The following is a 20,830-nucleotide window of genomic DNA, read 5'->3' as shown; positions in this document are numbered from 1 at the left end:
GGGTAAAGCTGAGTGGATAAACAGTGAACACTGTTCTGCCTTACAGGGAAGGAATCCTGACGTATGCTACAACATGATGAGATCTCAAAGGTCACCATGTTAACTCACAGAAGCCAGTCACAGAGGACAGACACTGAATGAGGTCCCTGGAGTAGAGTGACAGAGCAGGACAGTGGTTAATGAGGGCTGGGGAAAATGGAATGAAAAGCCATGACTTAGAGTAGATGAAGCAATGCACTTACTATTATTCAACGCTCCATTTACAGTGGGAAAGAGGAGGTTTACAGTACACACAAACACATTCTCCATGTGCAGTGGGAAAGAGGAGGGTTTACAGTACACACAAACACATTCTCCATGTACAGTGGAAAGAGGAGGGTTTACAGTACACAGAAACACATTCTCCATGTACAGTGGAAAGAGGAGGGTTTACAGTATACACACACATTCTCCATGTACAGTGGAAAGAGGAGGGTTTACAGTACACACAAACACATTCTCCATGTACAGTGGAAAGAGGAGGGTTTACAGTACACACAAACACATTCTCCATGTACAGTGGAAAGAGGAGGGTTTACAGTACACACAAACACATTCTCCATGTACAGTGGAAAGAGGAGGTTTACAGTACACAGAAACACATTTCCATGTACAGTGGAAAGAGGAGGGTTTACAGTACACACAAACACATTCTCCATGTGTAAAGTGGGAAAGAGGAGGGTTACAGTACACACAAACACATTCTCCATGTACAGTGGGAAAGAGGAGGTTTACAGTACACACAAACATTCTCCATGTACAGTGGGAAAGAGGAGGGGTTTGTAGTATACACACAAACACATTCTCCATGTACAGTGGAGAAGAGGAGGTTTACAGTACACACAAACACATTCTCCATGTACAGTGGAGAAGAGGAGGTTTACAGTACACACAAACACATTCTCCATGTACAGTGGGAAAGAGGAGGTTCACAGTATACACACAAACACACTCTCCATGTACAGTGGAAAGAGGAGGGTTTACAGTACACACACAAACACGTATTTACATATTTACACAAACACATTTTACATCACCACAGTGCAAACAAAAACTGTTCTTCAACTGCCTTGGAGCTTCCTGCCCACGTCCTACTTCCTCCTGACGTTGCCCCCACAGGTGGTTTTCTTATGCCTAGGGAAAACCTCAACGTCCTGCTAACTTAACTTCTGAGGCTCACGAATCAAAGGGAACGACAAGCAGGGAAAGCAACCAGCTCAGGACCAGAGGCGTGGTGCTTTCGGAGCGGCAGCTCGACTCACCGATGTCCAGTATCCTGTCTCCTGGCCGGTTCCACCTCCAGCCCTCCAGCTGCTGGTGCTCAGTGTACTGCAGTCTCCTGTCATGGAACACTACACGGAAGATGCTCTACAAGAAGGACAATGTCAGTCTACATGCAGCCAGAAAACCAGTTCCCACCAGGAAAACTAGCAGAGTTGATGCTCGTTGGTTTCTAGACACAATCTAAAATTTCCTGGGCCGCCCCGCATCCCACCCTAATAACTTTTTTTATGGACAGGGTTTCTGTGTAGCCCTAGATGTCCTGGAACTCACTGTGTAGACCAGGCCGGCCTCAAACTCACAGATCTGCCTACCTCTGCCTCCCTAGTACTGGGATTGAAGGTGTGCACTACCACCTGGCATTTGTTTGGTTCACTCTTTGCTTCTGTAAGTCTTACTATATGTACTTCTTTATTTACTGGGGTATGCTCACCACAGAGAGTCTCTCCTTATGCCATGTGGGTGGGTGGGTCCCAAGGATAGAATTCGAGTCACCTGCTCTTGGGCACAGCACTTTTCCCTGTTGAGCCACCCTGCCAGCCTAGAGAGGGATTCTCTGCACACAGGTAACCCAGCCTAACCCTTCAGGTGCACACACACCAATTTTATGCACAACCTGTAGACCCGGGGGTCACAGCTGCTTCCGGCCACTGTCCTTATGCTCCTCTCACTTTGTGAGGTAGCTGCCCAGCTCCCCACCCCCTTTTACAGCTGCTGTTAACACTCCTGCGCCCTCTGAGTTCTCCATTTACTGTGCACAACAATCAGAAACAAAAGCCTCTATCCATCAGTGTGACTGCTGAGGTTGTCAGTTTTTCTAGTTATTTTCAGTTTACAGACAGAGAGTGTAAGTCTCCTTCACTGGATAGATCGTCCTGGGTGATGCAGTTTAGCACAGTCAGTCTTTTTGTCTGTCCTGCTACAGACGCCATCGGCTCACGCGCTGCCTGTATCTTCAGACTGGACCACACAGGTCTCAGCAGACACGTGCCCCCAGGAAACCCCAGAAAAGCTGCTGCAGACTCTTCTTACACTCGGGATGTAATAACATAGAGGACAGAAACCAATCGCAGTTTCTGGGTTTTGTTACAAGGCCAGGTATCCAAAGAACCAGAAATTTAACAGCTGGGGGCACATGTAGCTCAGTGATAAAGCACCTGCCCAACATGTACTAGGCTATAGCTTTGGTACACACACACACACACACACACACACACACACACACACAGACACCCACACACACACCACACACACAGACACACAGACACACACATACACACGAATTAAAATCCTCGAGGAGTTGATTTTATGCCACCACAAACAATGCACCAAGAAGCTGTCCAGAATAGGGACTTCCAAGTCTGCTGCTTCTACAGCTCTTGAGAAGCCGTGGGAGGCTCAGCAGGTAAAGATGCTTACCTCTAGGACTGACCACCAACTCAGTCCATGGGACCACATGGTAGGAATGAATAGAAAGTGACCCCCTCAAGATGTCCTCTGACCGCCACACTCAGTCCTTGGCATGTGTACACAAGCACAGCCACATCATTAATTTAAATCCATGAGGACAGAGAGGCTTACACTGGCCCCAAAGATCTGTCAGGCAATGGTGGCAGAAAAATATATCATTAATCCCTGCCTCCAAGGATCCAAAAGAACATGAAACAGAAAAAAAAGATCCCAGCCATGCATGATGGTGCATTTTTGAAATCCCAGCATTACACTATACTAAACTGAGGCAGGATACAGAATTCAAGGCCAGCCTAGAATATACAATAAGACTTTATCAAGAAAAGAAAAAAAATAAAAACAAAAATAAAAATAAATAAATAAAACCAAGGGGCTGAAGAGATGGCCCAGTGGTAAGAGCACTGTCTGCTCTTCCAGAGGACCTGAGTTCAGTTCCTAGCAACCACATGGTGACTCACAACCATCTGTAGTGGGATTCGATGCCCTCTTCTGATGGGTCTGAAGACAGCCACAGTGTACTTTATATGTATATGTATATGTATATGTATAAAATAAATCATAAAAAAATGAAATAAAATAAAACCAAACTAAACATACTCCCCTCCTAAAATCTACAAAATATGTTGCCTGTTTTACCTTCACTAACTTGCCGTTGATTTCCGGTAGCTCTCCCAGTTTTCTATTGTCTAGCATTCGGATTTCATAAGACTGTCCTAGAAGAAAAGTAATTACAAGTCAAGCCTACTCAGACTCACTTATCTCAACTCAGAAAGAACGCAGCTGCAGAGTGCAGACGGTGACACGGCTATCACCGACTAGAGCTGGGTGGGCACCGTGCTAAGCACTTTCATATCTTGCCACATGTAATAGACACAACTTCCTAAGTTACTGTCAATCCACTTTACAGACAAGGAAAGTGAGACCGAAGTCCAGCGGCTTGTCCAGGGCCTGTGACTAGTGAACACAGACAGGCAGGCAGAGTGACACCAACTGGGAGAACCGAGGAACCTGAGCTGGAAATGGGCAGCAGACCAAGGAGTCGGGAACACAGATCGAGTGTCACCTAAGGGTCTAGTTGACAGGCCACACTCCATGCCTGATCTCTGACATACAGGCACACGTCACATATCATAGACCCAGCAGTCTCCCATGCAAGTGAGAACGCATCTGACCTTGATTGAGGTAGGTCAGGGTCTCATCGTGGAGCTTCACTGCTGGCGAGGTGGCGGCACAGAGGACGTACTGAAAAGGCAGGATCTCGTTCTCATTTTCAGGAGGCAAGCTTGACTCTTCTTGCTTAAAAATAGGCAATGCAAGGACATCACTAAAATAAAACAAATGACTTCCATTAATGTCTGATCGTGGTGCAAAGGCAGATTCAGTAATGAAAAGTTAACTATAAAAGCCTGTGAAAAGCTGTAAATACTGTTCACCTGGTGAAGCTTCAGCGAAGTCATCAGTACAGGTCACCTGGGACCTCCTCCTTACAAAGAAAGGAACTAATGACAAATGATCTCTGTTAAAGCCACTTATGTGTCAAAGACTGTTTGTTCCAGGACTCACAGACAGAGAGGGAAAATAATATCCAGAATCCCCAAATGTTAAGTTAATCCAGGAAACCAAGGGCAGTGGTTCTGCAATGGGGAGTCTCCCCAAAATCTGTGTGTTTGGACCTTACTGGCAACTCAGACAGGAGAATTTTTGAAAAATGAGTCAGATACAAGATGAAGGGGGGCTCCACACTCAGAAAGGAATACAGTGGAGAACAGCTCCTGATGGCACGGTTTTTTCAAGGGCATTCTCTGATTTTCCCCTTTGAGTGCATTTTTCTCACTATACATAGCCATAAAAGTCTGTAACCCCAATCTCAAGGAGACTGAGGCAGGCAGACCACTTGAGCCCATTAAGTTCAGGGCCAGCCTAGGAAAACATACCAAGATTCCCATCTCTTAAAAAATAAAAGAACAAAGATACACTCATACACTCATACAGCATTGCCATGTGACCACGTGACCACATTCCATGTGACCATACACCATGTGACCACGTACCATGTCACCATGCAGCCATGTGACGCCACCCACCAAACAGCCCTGAGCAAAGCCGAGCAGATGTCAATCCCAGGACAGTGCCCTCTTCTCTTTATTCACTGCCTACACTAGATATCCTGTTAAAGCAACACAAAGAGCAGCGCTCAAGGGTGCGTGTGGTCTCAGAAGCGGCTACAGTAGCTTTGTAAACACATGATGAACTCATCTACTACTGTAAAGACTTAAACAATGTGTTTTTGCTTTTTTTATATTTTAATTTTTTGTGTATGGATTTTTTAAAAGATTTATTTATTATATATAAGTACACTATAGCTGTCTTCAGACACACCAGAAGAGGGAATCAGATCTCATTGCAGATGGTTGTGAGCCACCAGGGGGTTGCTGGGATTTGAACTCAGGACCTCTGGAAGAGTAGTCTGTGCTTTTAACCACTGAACCATCTCTCCAGTCCATGTATGGATGTTTTGACCACATGTATATGTGTGCATCACTTCCATGTTTGGTGTCTGTAGAGGTCAGAAGAGGGTTAAGATCCCCTGGAACTGAAGTTACAAATGGTTATGGGCAGCCATGTGCATTCTAGGAATCAAACTCTGTTTCCCCAAAAGACTCTAAATCCCCAACCCCACTCCAAAAGACTCTTAATTAGTGAGCCATCTCACCAAGCTCCCTGGTTTTGTTGTGTTTAAAACAACAACAACAACAACAACAACAAAACCACTCACCATGTTGCCCAGACTGGCCTTGAACTCCATATGCCTTCAAGGACAACCCTGAATCTGACTCTATTAGCTTTACCTTCCAAGTACCAGGTTTTTAGGCAAGTCACATCATGCCCACCTACAACTTCTACAATTCCTTAAAGGACATAAGAAAGCCTGTGTATGCCTACACCTCAGCTACTAGAAAGTTGAGGCAGGATTGAGTTCAAGGCCAGCCTGGCCTACATTGTAAGACACTATTCTCATAACAAAACAAGGACAAATACATGAGGAATACATGTACTTTACAAATACAAATACTTTGGAAAACATAAAATGATAAAGACAATAGATGTAAACAATCTTTCTTGCCAACTTTGACCATGACATTGTGGGCATTACTTGGAATTCTGAACACTCACTCCAGCTCAAGCTTTAAAATGTACCAAGCTACAGTACACTTGCAATATCTGACACCAGAAAAGGACTCCCCTGTCACGGAAGTTACAGGGATTTGTAAGCGGCTCAATGTGAGTACCAGTCCCGATCCTCTGGAGGAGCAGCAGGAGCCCTAAGCCACCCAGTCACTCCCCTTTGTTAGTTCTTAGGACTGTTTATTAGGTGACCAGTGCTGGACTTCATCTAGACATCTTCCCATCTTCATCTCCTACCTTCAATCCAGAGTGCTGGCGTGCTAGATGTGTACCACTGTGCCTCACTCAAAACACACAAATCTTTTCTCTGTGGAGTTTTTCTCTTAATGGTGTATGTGTATGAGGTATATGTGTACTGGAAGGAGGGTATTCCTCAAGTTTGTGTGTATGTGTGTACTCTGAGGTATGTGTGCAAATTGAGAGGAAGGTTTTCTCTGTGTGTGTGTGTGTGTGTGTGTGTGTGTGTGTGTGTGTGTGTATTCCTCAGAGAGAGAGTGTATGTGTGACAGACAGACAGACAGACAGAGAGTGTGCAGAGAGAGAGAGAGAGAGAGAGAGAGAGGGGGGAAGGGAGGGTATTCCCCCTGCAAAAGAGCCAGAGAAGAAGGCCAGAGGTCCAGCTTTATCACTTTCGTCCATATTCCCTTGAGACAAGACTTCACACTGAACCAGAGCTAGGCTGGTGGCTAACAGGCCGCAGAGATCCCGTCTCCATCCTTCACACAGAGCTGGAGTCATGGCAAACACACAGCCATGCCTGGCTTAGGAGGAAAAGAAACAGCTGGAGACATTAGCTCTGCAGACCATAGCATCAGTGAGGTTCTGGCTTGATCCACAGCACCAAAGGAGAAAAACAATGAAAGAAAAATGCCAGATTTACAAACGTGGTCTTTGGTGGTACCTGTGCAATCTCCCTCTCAGGATACTGAGTCTTCTGTGTGTAAAGACAGGATCTCCTTTGCAGCCAGAGCTGGCCCTCAACTAGAGATCCTCTTGTCCCCATCTCCAAACACTGGGACCAGAGCCCTCTGTCACTACACCTGGAGACAAGGAAGGTGCTCTTTGTCCTCAAGCCTGTTATTGAGTGTATTCTGTCCAAATGGGTACAGTTGAGAGTGGAAAGTGAGGCTGGAGGGGAAATTCAGCAGTTAAAATTAATTACTCACTGCTTTGTACGTCATGGTGTGGCTCACAACCACCCATAACTCCAGTTCTAGGGACCCAACGCCTTCCTCTAGCCTCCACAGGCACTGCATGCACATGGTACATGCATACATGCAGGCAAACATTCATACATACATACAAAGTTTAAAAAAACAAAAAAGAGTGGAGAAAGCCCAGTGTGACAGCACACACCTATAAATACAGCACCAGGGAGGCTGAAGGATCCTGAGTTCAAAGCCAGTGTGGGTTATCTGAGAAACAAGAAAATCTACCCCCTTCCTAGGGCATGCTAGTCAGGGAGAAATACTCTTGTTCCTGGAGACAATTTCAAACCAGACACTATTTCTAGAAAAGGAAGTTAAGACCAGCTACAACAAACACTGTGGAAAACAAGACAAATTCAGAAAAAGTGTTGGGCATTGGGAGACTTCACTGTGACTCATCCTCAAACATCATCTCTGCTGGCTTCTTTGAAAGTTTAGTGACGATTACCAGGAATCAAGGTAAATTGGATTTTGACATAGCAACAACTCAACCCTCATTAACATAGATTGGTACGCTCCTCCTCAAACCTCAGTGTCTAGGGAGGCTCAGATCCAGATCCCAGGCTCAGCACCATGTGGCATTCCACTTAACCCTCATGACTAAGCAAAGGTCTGCCACTTAAGGTTGAGATTCTAAAATCATTCAGAGCAGTACACACCCCAGAAGTGTCTACACTCATAGGAGGTTTCTTTAAGCTGTATTTACACACACACTGCATATATGATGGTTAGAGAACAGTTTTCTGGAGTCTGTTTTCTCCATATATCATGTGGTTTCCAGGAATGGAACTCATGTCATCAGATTTAGCAGCAAGCACCTTTACCTACTGGGCCATCTTACCAGCTCCTCAGAGATTTCACAATCTAGAATTATTGTTATTATCATTATCATCATCATTATTTGCTAGTCTGCATTTCTTTACCATTGGAGAAAAAAAAACCCATTCAGTTCTACAATCCTAGAGACTTAAAGATCCTCGGTAAATACACTCTAGGCCCCTGCTTATTCTTAAAGAAAATGCATTCAAAAAGAACAAATTTGGACGTATAAAACCAGAGTACTGGCTGGGTTAATTTGACACAAGCTAGAGTCATCCATTTTCTTAATTAGTGGGGGACGGTCTGGCTCATTGTGGTTGGTGCCATCCCTGGGCTGGTGGTCCTGGATTCTATTTTTAAAAAGCAGGCTGAGCAAACCATGGAGAGCAAGTCAATAAGCAGCACCCCTCCGTGGCTTCTGCATCAGCTCCTGCCTCCAGGTTCCTGCCCTGTGTGAGTTCCTGCCCTGATTAGCATAAGCTAAATAAACCCTTTCTTCCTCAAGTTGCTACGGTCATGGTGTTCCATCCCACAGCAACAGTAACCCTAACTAGGCCACCCAGTTCTTGTCACATACTCGTGCACATGACAGTTGGAAAGAGAAAGGGTCAGTGGGAGCAGAGTAATGCAGGATGAAAGCTATCAGGAGGAGCAGGTCATACAAGACCCGTTGCTCTGTGTAATTAATATGTGCTGATGCAGGGGGAAGCCTGCTCTTTCTCCAGGGGAAGCGGACTATAAGTTAGGAAAACACACTCTGAAGACTCAGTAGCTTCTCCAGTGTGTCAGGAAGCATTCTACTGCATCAAATGCTCATTCACTGAGTTCATTTCAATGAAGGGCTCTGTCCGAAGGGCAGGCTTCTGTGCGTAGTGTGCACTACGATGGGACCTGGTTCTTCAGCTTCAATTCTGCAGACCCAGTGCAATGTGCACTACTGTCAATTCTGCAGACCCAGTGCGATGTGCACTACTGTCAATTCTGCAGACTCAGTGCGATGTGCACTGTTGTCAATTCTGCAGACCCAGTGCGATGTGCACTACTGTCAATTCTGCACATCAAGTTTTTAGGAGGAATAGTTTTTGGGGGGCATTGGGATTTTTTTTTTTTAAAGATTTATTTATTTATTATTTTAGCTGTCTGGACGCACCAGATCTCATTGGGATGTGGTTGCTGGGATTTTTTGTTTGCCATCTCCAGCCGGGATTTTTGTTTGCTTGTTTTTAAGATAGAGTCTCTCTACTCAGCCCTGAACTCACTCTGTAGACCAGGCTGACTTTGAACTCACAAAGATCCACCTGCCTCTGCTTTCAGAGTGCTGGAATTAAAGGTGTTCATTTACTACCATGCCCGGCCAATTTGGTATGCTTTAACCAAACATAAAGGTAGAGAAAGCTCGTTTGGTGAAAGGATGAAGTGAGTGCCAGAGGTGTAGATTAGCTGGTACAGTGCTTGCCTGGCATGCACAAGACCTAGAGTATGATCTGTATCCTGGCATAAACCAGGCATGGCAGATCGGCCCTTTAACCCTACACTTGGGAGGGAAAGGCAGGAGGATCGGACCTAGTGATATGGCTCAGTGGATAAAAGCACTGGCTACCAAACACAAACACGCCACACGAACAGACAAATGGGTCATCCTTAGCTACACGGTAAGCTCATGGCCATGCTGGGCTACAAGAAACCGTGTCATGAAGAACATGGCTGTGACATCCAGAGTGTGAGAGAAGCACAGGAGTGACAGTAAATCAGCACACTACAGAGGCTGCTGCGTGCTCTGTGGACACGCACATCGCCTTCTTGATCTAAGGCGATGACTGGGCTCTAATTCTTAACTGTGCTTGAACCTTTTTCCTCCAGGCCCACCCTCTGTTAAGATGATCTCTTCTAGAAAGAGCCTAGAGAACCAAGAGGGACAGGCGTGAAGACACCCGGAGCAAGGATAACAGCAGCCAGCCTCCCTCAAGGGAGTCAGAGCTGACGTGGGACAGTAAGTGCCATGATCTTCCACCTGCCTCACTCGGCTGCCCACTTCTCAGGAAGAAACTTCACAGGTGCACATTGTCTGAGACAAAGAACCAGACAGAGCACTCACCAACTACACGTGTAAAAAAGAAACTTTTCTTAAAGCAATGGTACTGGAAAAGAATACAGAATATACATTTACATACATATTATACACATACCCATACACGTACGCACATACACACCAGTTACCACACATATGCACACTGCGCTCACACATGCATGCACATACACACCACACACACTATCACATGCTTGCACACACACCACACACACCCCTCAGAATGAACTGAAGCTGAAACCCACAATGTTCTGAGACCTATGGCAGAGACTTACTCTGATATAATTACTAATTAATATGAAGCTGATGGGACCTCTCCATTCCTGTTTTTCTTCTATGTTTTCTGTCAAGAAAGATCATTTTTATAGAAGAAAAACTATTATTAGGCAAAATAAATGAGTCAGAGATAAAGATACCTGTCATAATCTTCAAACTCTTTTAAAACTATTTCTTTAGAGTGGAAAACTATATTTTATTAGCAACATGGTTATAGCATTAACTTGTTCTTTAAAAGGTAAACTGGGCATGGCTCACACTACAGTCCCCTCTCAGCAGGTGTGGGTGTCACTCACTATAGTCCCACTTCAGCAGAAGCAGCAAGAGGACCAGCTCAAAGTCAGCCTTTGGAAGCTAAAGTGGAAGTTAGCTTAGGCCTTAAAAAACTTAATACCAAAATGAAACAAAAGTTATATAATATAGGTCAGACATTGAGGCTTGTGCATTAAACCTCAGTATTCAGGGGAGTCCTGGGGTAGGTGACAGATTGGGGCAATCTGAATTACATAGGGAAACCATGTCTTACAAAAGCAAACACATCAATATTTAATAAGTAACACTGTATAATACTATATATATTATGAGATGGTTATGTGTTTTAATTCCTTAAATAACGTAAGACTTTTAAAAATATACCGTGTTGTGTGTGTTGTGTGTGTGTGTGTGTTGTGTGTGTGCGCGCGTGCTTATATACCTCAGTATCTTCCACTGTATATTCATTCATCAGCACTATTAAGTTTTGTTGGGAGCAAAGAGCTCTGTAGAGGCTTACGTGCTATCTTAATAAATAACAAAATAGTCCTAAAACATAGTGGGTTAAGAGGTAATTTACAGGTAGGTGGCGGTAGTGAGTGTCTCTAATTCCAGCAGCAGGTGGATCTGAGTTTGAGGCAGCCTGGTATAATGATGGAGTTCAGACCAGCCAAGGTTACACAGAGAAACCCTGTCCCAATTTCCACCCCACACCCACAAAGAGAAAAAAAATCAGAAAGAGCACAAATAAATGGCTTAATGATGCAATTCAAAAAGCTAAAAAAAACAAGGACAAATACAAACCCAATTGATGGCAAGAAATAATCAAGCAGAGATTAAAAAAAATAAAATAAAATAAAATAAAGCCAGAAACAAAGAAAACAATCCAAAGAATCAATAAATCTTAGAGCTGTTTTCTTTGGGAAGATAAATTCTACAGACCCTTGGCCCAATTAACAAAAAGAAATAGAGGACTCAAATTAACAGAGTCAGAAACGAACAGGGAAACACTACAACAGACATCAAAGACATTCAAAATACCACACAGGAGTATTTTTAAGACTTGCTCTCAGGCTGTGCATGGTGGCTCACACCTTTAATCCCAGCACGCAGGAGGCAGGGGCAGGTGTGTCTCTGTGAGTTTGAAGCCAGCCTGGTCTACAGAGTGGGTTCGAGGACAGACAGGGCTATTAGAACAAAGAAACCATGTTTCAAAAAGATAAACAAGCAAACAAACAAAGCTTGTATTCCAATTAAGCAGTAAAACATAAAAGAAATGAATTTCTAGACTCAAACCACCAAAAGGAAACCCAGAAGTCAGCAACCTAAACAGACTAACAAACGAGGGGATTGAAATAGTAATAAAAAACCTCCCGGCTAACAAAGAAAATATTCAGGGCCAGGTGGATTCACAGCAGATTTCTACCAGAAAAACTAGCTGTAGCTATATACACTATTGAGAATGAAGAAAGAAACAGAAGGAGCATTCCCAGACTCCTGCTATATCAATCTAATACCCACGCCAGGGACAGACACAGCAACAACAGTGAAGAAAACTATGGGCCAATATTCCTGATGAACAAAGATTTTAAAATGCACAATAAAATACTACCAAACAGAATACAGACAAACATCAAAAAAGTTATCACCATGACCAAGTTGGCCTTATCCCTGAAATCCAGAGATGGCTCAACATATACACATCAATAAATGCAATAAACTACGTTAACGGGCTAAAGTCAAAAATCACACGATTATCTCAATAGAAGCAGAAAAGGCTTTTTATAAAACCCAGCATACCTTGATGATAAAAGTCCTAGAAATGTAGGGCTAGAGGGACCATGCCTCAACACAATAAAAGCTATGTACAAGAAACCCACAGCCAACTGCATCCTCAGTCAGGGGCTCTCAACCTTGCTAACACTATGACCCTTTACTACAGCTCCTCGTGCTGTGCTGATCCCTGCCATAAGATTATTTTATTGCTACTTTATAACCGTAATTTTGTGACTGTTATAAATCATAATGTAAGTATCTGATATTGAGGTTGCAGCCCACAGGTGGAGAACTGTTGTCACCCATGGAAGTCGGATCAAGACGGACACCCACTATTCTGTTCCTTTTCAGCTCTGTGTTGAAAGCACTAGCTGGAGCAATATGGCAGTAAGAGGTCATCAGCCCATCCCTATCTGCAGGACCCAAGAAGTCTACCAGAAAACTTCCAGAAACAACAACCAAACTCAGGAATGTGGCAGGATGCAGAAGCAACTTGCACAAACCAATGGCTTTTCTATACACCAACAATAAATACACAGAGAAGGAGACCATGGACACATTCCAATGTGTCAGATTCAAAGATTCAAAGAAAATAAAGTATCTAGAAATAACCCTAACCAAGAAACGCAGGGCCTCAACAGTGAAAACTTTAAATCTCTGAAGGGGTAAAGACACTAGAAAATGGAGAAACATCCAATGTTCGTGGATCGGGAATCAACATTGTGAAAACAACAGTGTACACATTCAATCAATCCCAATCAAAATCCCCTTCTCACTCTTTACACAAACAGAAAAAAACTATTCTAAAATTCACATGCAACCTCAGAAGACCTCAGGCAGCCAAAACAATCCTGAACGAAATGAACAGCACTGGGGATTGCCACTGCAGACCATAGGATACAGTACAGGGCCTCAGGGATGAAACCAATACCACACACTAGGATACAGTGCAGGGCCTCGGGAATGAAACCAATATGGATGACACAGCAGACAGGTACACCAACAGAACAAAACTGAAGGTCCAAACATAAGCAAACGTAACGTCAGCTACTAATGTTGCCAATGAGGCTTAAGACATATGTGGAGAAAAGCAAGCATTGTCACGGAGTTGGGAGAACAGGTTGTTCACAGGCAGAATTAAATTAGACATGATCCATCACATTGCACAAAAACTAACTCCAATAGATCAAACCGTAACCCTGAAACTCTAGAATAAAATAAAACGGTGTCCTACATGATGGAGGTGTAGAAAAGGACTCCATCTCCTAAGAAGTAAGGACGACCGCTAAGTAGGACTTCATAAAACAAAGAAGCGTGTGCATAGTGAAAGACTAAATCACCTGGCTGGAAAGAAGGCCCAAGAATAAGAGCACTAGTTTTTCTGAGTTTAATTCCCTGATCTTGCATGGTGGCTCACAATCATCTGGAACTCCCATCCTAGGGAATCCAACACGAGGAAAACATCTGACATCAACCTCTGGTCTCCACATACATGTGCACCCCTCCTACACACACACCACACACAAACACACATGCTCACAAACGAGCACAAGCACAGACAGACACAGAAACACACACAGACAGACAGATGGGACGGACACAGACACACACTGACCAGGGACTTAGGATATAGTGGAAGAATGCTTGCCTAACATTCACAAAGTGCTGGGCTTGATCCCTAGTACCACATAGCCTGGGTGTGGTGACACAGGTCTGTTTTCCGGGCAGAGGGCAGAGGGCAGAGGGCAGTGGGGGCTGGAGTTCTACGAGCTCAAGGCCAGCCTTGTCTACAGAACCAGAGCTACACAAAGAAACCGTCTTGAAAAACAAACAAAAACCCGAGAAGTTCAAGGTCATCGTCAGCTACACCAGTTGGGAGCTGGCGCACATCACCTGAGACCCCAGCTAACAGCAAAAACCACGACCGAGTCAGATATGAATTCACTTTCAGACAACTCATACAGTATTAGAAGTTCAATGGAAGAAGTATGAATGAGCCAAGGCTTACCTGGAAACCTGCCAAGCGTACGTCTAACTTCTCAGCTTATGTGTGCACCTTACAGCATCAGCTCTTACAGTCTCATTCAACACTAACTGACGGCATCAGCAGCGGCACCCTTGTTACGCGCCTCAGTAGTGGGAGGGATAACATAACCATGGTCACCGGTTTGAAAGTTAAATATTCCAGGGACTGACAGATTTGGTAGCCAACAGGAATCTGCATTTGTTTTCTAGTAACTAAGACAACCCAAATTTAGTTTGTTATAGTGTTGTGCCTTAAAACTTCTTGGATCGGGCTGGAGAGATGGCTCAGTGGTTAAGAGCACTGACTGCTCTTCCAGAGGTCATGAGTTCAATTCCCAGCAACCACATGGTGACTCACAACCATCTGTAATGGATCTGATGCCCTCTTCTGGTGAGTCTGAAGACAGCTACAGTGGACTTATATATAATAAATAAATAAATCTTTAAAAAAAAAAAAAAAAAAAAAAAAAAAAACAAGTGGATCAAAAAGGGCCCAAGTTCGTGACTGTTTTGTCTTTATCTTGCATTTAAGTTTTCTTCTTTGCCCAAGCACATAAATAATTTTTTAAGGACACATAGGAAGTTACACATGAGGTACCTTTGGTAAAGAAGATGAGAAAGGTCATGTGTGCATGTGTGAAGGCAGAGATGGGGGTGTCCTGCTCTACCACTGTCTCACCCTTTGAGCAGGGTCTTCTCACTGAACCATTTCTCCAGTCAGGCAGGTTAGGCTGTGAACCACAGGGGTCCTGGGGCAAAGAGTGCATGGGGCAGCTATTCCTGGCTTTTTCATGGGGTTGCTGGGGATTCAAACTCAGCTGTTCTTGTACAGGACATGCTTGTAAGTCAGGAACCACCAGGAATCTCCCCAGACCTAAAAAGGGATTTTATTTTTTTAGGATTTATTTTTTCCAGACAGGGTTTCTCTGTATAGCCCTGGCTGTCTACAACTCACTCTACAGACCAGGCTGGCCACAAACTCACAGAGACACACCTGCCCTTGCTCTCCTGAGTGCTGGGATTAAAGACATGTGCCACCATCACTGGCAAAATTGGTCCTGAGGATTTTTCAAAATAGAAAAGTCAGGACAAAATCAAGCTTAAGCACATCATAAAAAGTCTGATTAACTTATTTAAAAAAAAAAAAGACTGTATAAAAGATAAACCTTAAAGATTTTGTGTATGTGCATGCATAAGCATATATACTGTACTGGCTGTACTGTTATGTGGTCTGATGTCCCAAGTAACGACTTCCTCTATTCCAGAGGCTGGAAGGTCGAGACTTTGGTATCTGCATAGGTGTGGTCTGCATGACTATCCAACACCAAAGTTGTTCTAGGAAACAGATCTTTAGGCTTAAAAGTCTCCCAGGGGGAATTACAACAAGAGAGAAAGACAAAACTTACAGGAAAATGGGAAGGAAAAAGGGGTGTGGCTAAAGAATCAATTGGTTGATGATTCAAGGCCCTTGCCACCAAGTCTGAGATCCATCTCAGAATCCTCATGGTGGAAGGACACCACCAATTCCTGAAAGTTGCCCCTCGACCTCCACAAATGCACACGCACCAATGTGAGGAGGAGAAATTCCAACACAAGTAGGCATATTTTGTGTGAAGACTATCAACATAGAAACAAAATTCTTTATCTAAAAAAGAATCCAAAGTAGTAATGATCCATGTTAAGACCTAAGCCTGCATCACCTTCAAATATAGCTGTGATGGTTTATAATGCTTGGTCCAGGGAGTGGCCCTAGGAGGTATGGCCTTGTTGGAGTAGGTGTGCCACTGTGATGTGGGCTTTAAGACCCTCACCCTAGCTGACTGGAAGCCAGTCTTCCACTAGCAGCCTTCAGATGAAGATGTAGAACTCTCAGCTCTGGCTGCACGTCTGCCTGGATGTTGCCCTGCTCCCACCTTGATGATAATGGACTGAACCTGTAAGCCACCCAATTAAATGTTGTCATTATAAGACTTGCCTTGGTCATGGTTTCTGTTCACAGCAGTAAAACCCTAACTAAGACAGAAGTTGGTACCAGGGACTAGGGTATTGCTGTGATAGGCCTGACCATGCTTTTGTTTCAAAGAAGATGTATTTTGGGACTTCAGATTTGGAAAGCTGTGGAATGCTTTAAATAGGGCTTAATGGGCTATCCTGGTAGGACTATGGAAGACTTTGTTACTGGGAGTGATTGGAATTGTTTGAACCTGGCCCAAGAGGTTTCAGTGGAGAATTTCAATATGGGACCTAGAGACTATTTTGTGATATTTTGGTGAAGAATGTGGCTACTTTTTGCCCTTGTCTGAAGCGTGTCTAACACTAAGGTGAATAGACTCAGATTTGCATTGATGAAGGAAGACTCAGAAATGCCCATCATAGACTTTGTTCTCTGGTTAAGTCTCACAAAGAACATTTTAAACAAGCATAGCAAGCTAGGAAAGGAAAAATATAAAATATAAGGTTCAAGTATTAAAGGGGCACCAGGAAGTGACATGGAGCGGAGTCCTGTGTTCAAGGATATTAGGTTGAATTAAGGGAGTAGTGACCTTGGGGCAAGACCCCACCAAGGTATATTTAGATCCAGGCATGGTTGTACAAATCTTTAATCCCAGGAGGCAAACACAAGCAGATCTCTGAGTTCAAGGCCAGCCTAGAACAGAACAAGTTCTAGTTAAATAAAAACTTAAATCCAGGCTCTGTGGATCACACCTTAAACTAAAAAGCCAGGAGTTTAGATGGGCATGCAGATCTGAGTTCAAGGTCAATCTACAGAGCAAGTTCCAGGAAAGCAAAGCTTAGGGAGAGAGGGAGTCAGAAAACAAAGCTGGTAACAGAATAAGGGGAACCATGTTCCAGCACCAGCAAGCAGCAGAACACTGCAGTTTCGGCCATGTGGCTCTGGCTTTAGAGTGAAAAATAGAAGGGACTACTGGGACAATTGATGCTGGTCAGTTGGAGCTAGGAAATTGGCTGTGATTAAGAAGAGACCAACGTCACTGAGGTGAAATCTTCTGGGAAGTGTGTTCTGAGAGCACAAAGAGGCTGTGTTCCAGAGATAGCCAAGGTTGTACCCCATGCTGCAGCTGGACTTGGTAATATGTAAGAGTCACCCAGGTGGCACTGGTTTTGAAGGCATAAAGGGGTCATAAAGAGCAGCTGAGGCTTAGCACCGTGAGAGCCCAGGGAAGGCCATTGGTGAAGGTACAGCCTCAGTTGCAATTGATGGCCCAGGACTGAAAGGATCATGCAAAGGAGTTGAGGTTTGGCACCATGAAGAGAGCCTATGAGAGGCTATTGGTGAAGCCTAGTTGGCGGAAGACCCCAGTGTATTGGAGATGCCAGTACCATGGGATGACCAAGAACATCAGCGGCAGTGGAGTGACTCAATCTGAGCTTAGAGTGCTGCAGAGGGCAGAGCTGGAGAAGTGACGCCAACCCTTTGGAGGAGCCCAGAAGACCATGTGTGATCCTAGACACTGAAACAAGAAGCTGTAACACTAAAGTTGCCTTGGAGACCCCAAGATGTTTGAGATGGCAGAGCCATGGGCTATCTGCTGAGGAAAGCTGCTAACAGGGAGTAGAACCAGCCCAGGAGAAAGAAGTTTGTTGCAGATCTGAAGAGTGCTATGACATCAGACATGGAGATGCAGAGTTTGGAGTTTGCCCAGCTGGTTTCCTGTCTTGCACTGGGGATTACAGTAAAGTGACAGGATGAATCTCTCAGAAGAGACCTTGAATTCTGTATTTTTAACACTGTTGAGACTGCTATAGACTATGGGGACTCTGGAAGATGGAATAAATGTATTTTGCATTATGCTATGTTTAGATGTGGCACCCATAGACTCTTATATGTTTGAAAAAGTCAATGGGGGTCAGGGGATGGAATGTGATGTGGAATGTGATGGTTTGTACATTTATTTATATATGCTTGGCGCAGGGAGTGGCCCTAGTAGGAGGTGTGGCCTGCTGGAGTAAGTGTGTCACTGTGGGTGAGGGCTTAAGACCCTTACTCTAGCTGCTTGGAAGTCAGCCTTCCACTAGCAGCCTTCAGATGTAGAACTCTCAGTTCCTCCTGCACCACGCCTGCTTGGATACTGCCCTGCTCCCACCTTGATGACAATGGACTGAACCTCTGAACCTGTAAGCCAGTCCCAATTAAATGTTATCCTTAGAAGAGTTGCCTTGGTCATGGTGTCTGTTCACAGCGGTAAAACCTTAAGACAATAGCCTTCCTACTTTCTTAGTTATTTCCTGCGAATCCCAAAACAAGGATAAATTTTTGTTTACAGTAAAAACATCTTAATTTCTGAAACCTTTTAAGATCTAAGAGTAATCCCATGCATGATCCACAACCTATTGTAAGGTTTCTTAAAAATCCTGTTTAGTACAACTTGAGGTACCACCAAAGCACTAAAGATAGTTATGACCCCTTTGAGGAGCCTGAACCCCTCTCTCAGGGGTGTGTCTTTCCTGAGCACACCTCACTTTGCCTTAGTCCCTAGGCTTCAGTGGATGCTTACGACCTTTTAATAAACTTCAACTCTGCTTCATGGTATCCTATCCTGAGCTCTTTTCTGTGGCTCACTCAAAACTCCAGCTTTAGGCTGGGCTGTGGTGATTCACGCCTTTAATTTCTCTGCGCTTGGGAGGCAGGGGCAGGCAGATCTGAGTTCGAGGCCAACCTGGTCTACAAAGTTCCAGGACAACTAGGGTTACAGAGAAACCCTGTCTTGAAAAAAAAAAAAAAAAAAAAAAAATTCCAGCTTTACCTAAGCTTCGATTCCTGAAGGGAAGAAAACTCCACCAGCTGCTTCAGCTGTGTGGGGTGGTATTCTCCACCCATCTTCCCTAACAAAAGGACATTTTTGCCTGATGCAAAGGTGTCTAGGACCATCAAAACGTTATCTTTGCCTCTTTTTTTTTTTTTTTTTTTTTTTTTTTAAAGGCAGAATTCCATGTAGCTCATGTTGGCCTTGCTATGTAGCCAAGCACTGCCTTGAACTCCTGATTGTGCTGAGTGCTGGGGGGCTGGTATGTCAGTTCCGCACTAGTACACATGGCTTTGTCACTTTTTAAACATTCTCAGCTCAAGTTTCCAAAGACAGAAACCCTGGAAGAGAACCTTAACACTAATTTGTTGTAAGAGACAGCTCTTTGTGGCCTTCTTGCCCAAGACCTCCCATCTCTTCCCAATAAGTTATCAACCTTGAGCCTCGGTTCCCAACTGCCCAACTTCCTTAGACACCCCTCACTTGCCCCTTCTTCACGTGCATTCAGACATACCCACACATAAACATATACAGTTAATGCCCAAGTCTCCCCATCTGGATGCAAGGGCCTTACAGAGTTGACTCTTCCTAGAGTCTTTTTCCAGTTCTCCCTTACCACTCGCTACTCAAACCAAAGGGGGTGGGGGGTCTGCCCACCACGCTGCAGCCGGTTTTCTAAACCGTACAGCCGCCCTCCCACCTTTCAAGATCCTGCCTTTGTTATTAAGAAAGTAAGGTCTGGGGAGGTATCTCACTCACCTCATACTATAAGCACCAGCTCCCAGTTCCTGGCCAATGCCCGACAGGCTAGCATCAAAGTCCTGCACCAGCCCCGACTCGATCACTTCGTCAGCTAGCGGCAGCTTCAGAGCCCAGGCCATTCCGGCTCCTTCCCTGCCCCAGCAGGCTCCGGCTCCGGTACAAAGGCGCGCACTGTAACTCTACCCGGCAGACAACACAGTAGTAGTCAACTACAAATCCGGCTCCTCGCGCAGCACCCCAAGCCTGACCTACGGGCTGTACCCTAGCTACTCCTCAGGTGCCCCGGTGACAGGAAACCCTCCCGTTCCGCTCTCGGGGGCGTGAGACGCCGGGTCCCGCCAGACCTCAGCCCGACTCCGGCTCTCCCAAGCCCACCCGCCGCTCAGCGTCCTCCGCTCAGCCTCAAAGCAGAGACGCGCAGCACGCTGGCGGCTCCGAGCGGCCCCTCCGCCCCCTTCTTCGGAAAGCTCCTCCCTCCGGGTATCCGCACTTTCCCTCAGGCCCCGCTTCCGGTCAGTCAGATAACATCCGGTCACCCGTTCTCTCCCCCGACCCCCCTACTCCGCCCTCAGAACAAACCCCGGGTTCTGCGGAGCAGTCCCCACGCCCTCCTCAGCCCCCACGACCGCCTGGAAGCGTGGACAGCGAAAGTTCGGCGCAGACTCCGCCGCAAACCCCCAGCGCCAACCAATCAGGACGCCCTCTGTGGCCTTGGTGTGACGTCACTTTACCATCTACCAATGAAGAGGAGACTAGCTCTGCCTCCGCAGCGGTGATAGGCTATAGATGCAAAGGCTCCCGCCCCTGAGGTGGTGGGCGGGCTCAGTGCTTAGGTGTGAATGCTAGTCGCAGCCTCCGGGCCCTGACAGTCACGCGGAGCTACA

General features: G+C 45.1%; 1 protein-coding gene across 2 annotated transcripts in view; it reads right to left on the bottom strand.

The window, feature by feature from the left end:
* Window positions 1-20,621, bottom strand: part of Tfcp2 (transcription factor CP2) — a 43,057-nt gene extending 22,436 nt beyond the window's left edge. For both annotated transcript variants that reach the window (XM_032885233.1, XM_032885240.1), the window contains exons 1-5: window positions 20,526-20,621; window positions 19,944-20,125; window positions 3,963-4,114; window positions 3,427-3,503; window positions 1,302-1,407 (exon numbers count right to left, since the gene is read on the bottom strand). In XM_032885233.1, the coding sequence (XP_032741124.1) occupies window positions 1,302-1,407; window positions 3,427-3,503; window positions 3,963-4,114; window positions 19,944-20,065 (457 nt within the window). In that variant the 5' untranslated portion in view covers window positions 20,066-20,125; window positions 20,526-20,621. The remainder of the gene's footprint in view (window positions 1-1,301; window positions 1,408-3,426; window positions 3,504-3,962; window positions 4,115-19,943; window positions 20,126-20,525) is intronic.
* Window positions 20,622-20,830: the final 209 nt, after the last annotated feature.

The sequence above is a fragment of the Rattus rattus genome, chromosome 1 (genome assembly GCF_011064425.1).
Source record: "Rattus rattus isolate New Zealand chromosome 1, Rrattus_CSIRO_v1, whole genome shotgun sequence".
Taxonomy (NCBI): domain Eukaryota; kingdom Metazoa; phylum Chordata; class Mammalia; order Rodentia; family Muridae; genus Rattus; species Rattus rattus.
The sequence above is the reverse complement of the archived record's forward strand: the minus strand, read 5'-3'. Positions and strand labels throughout refer to the sequence as shown.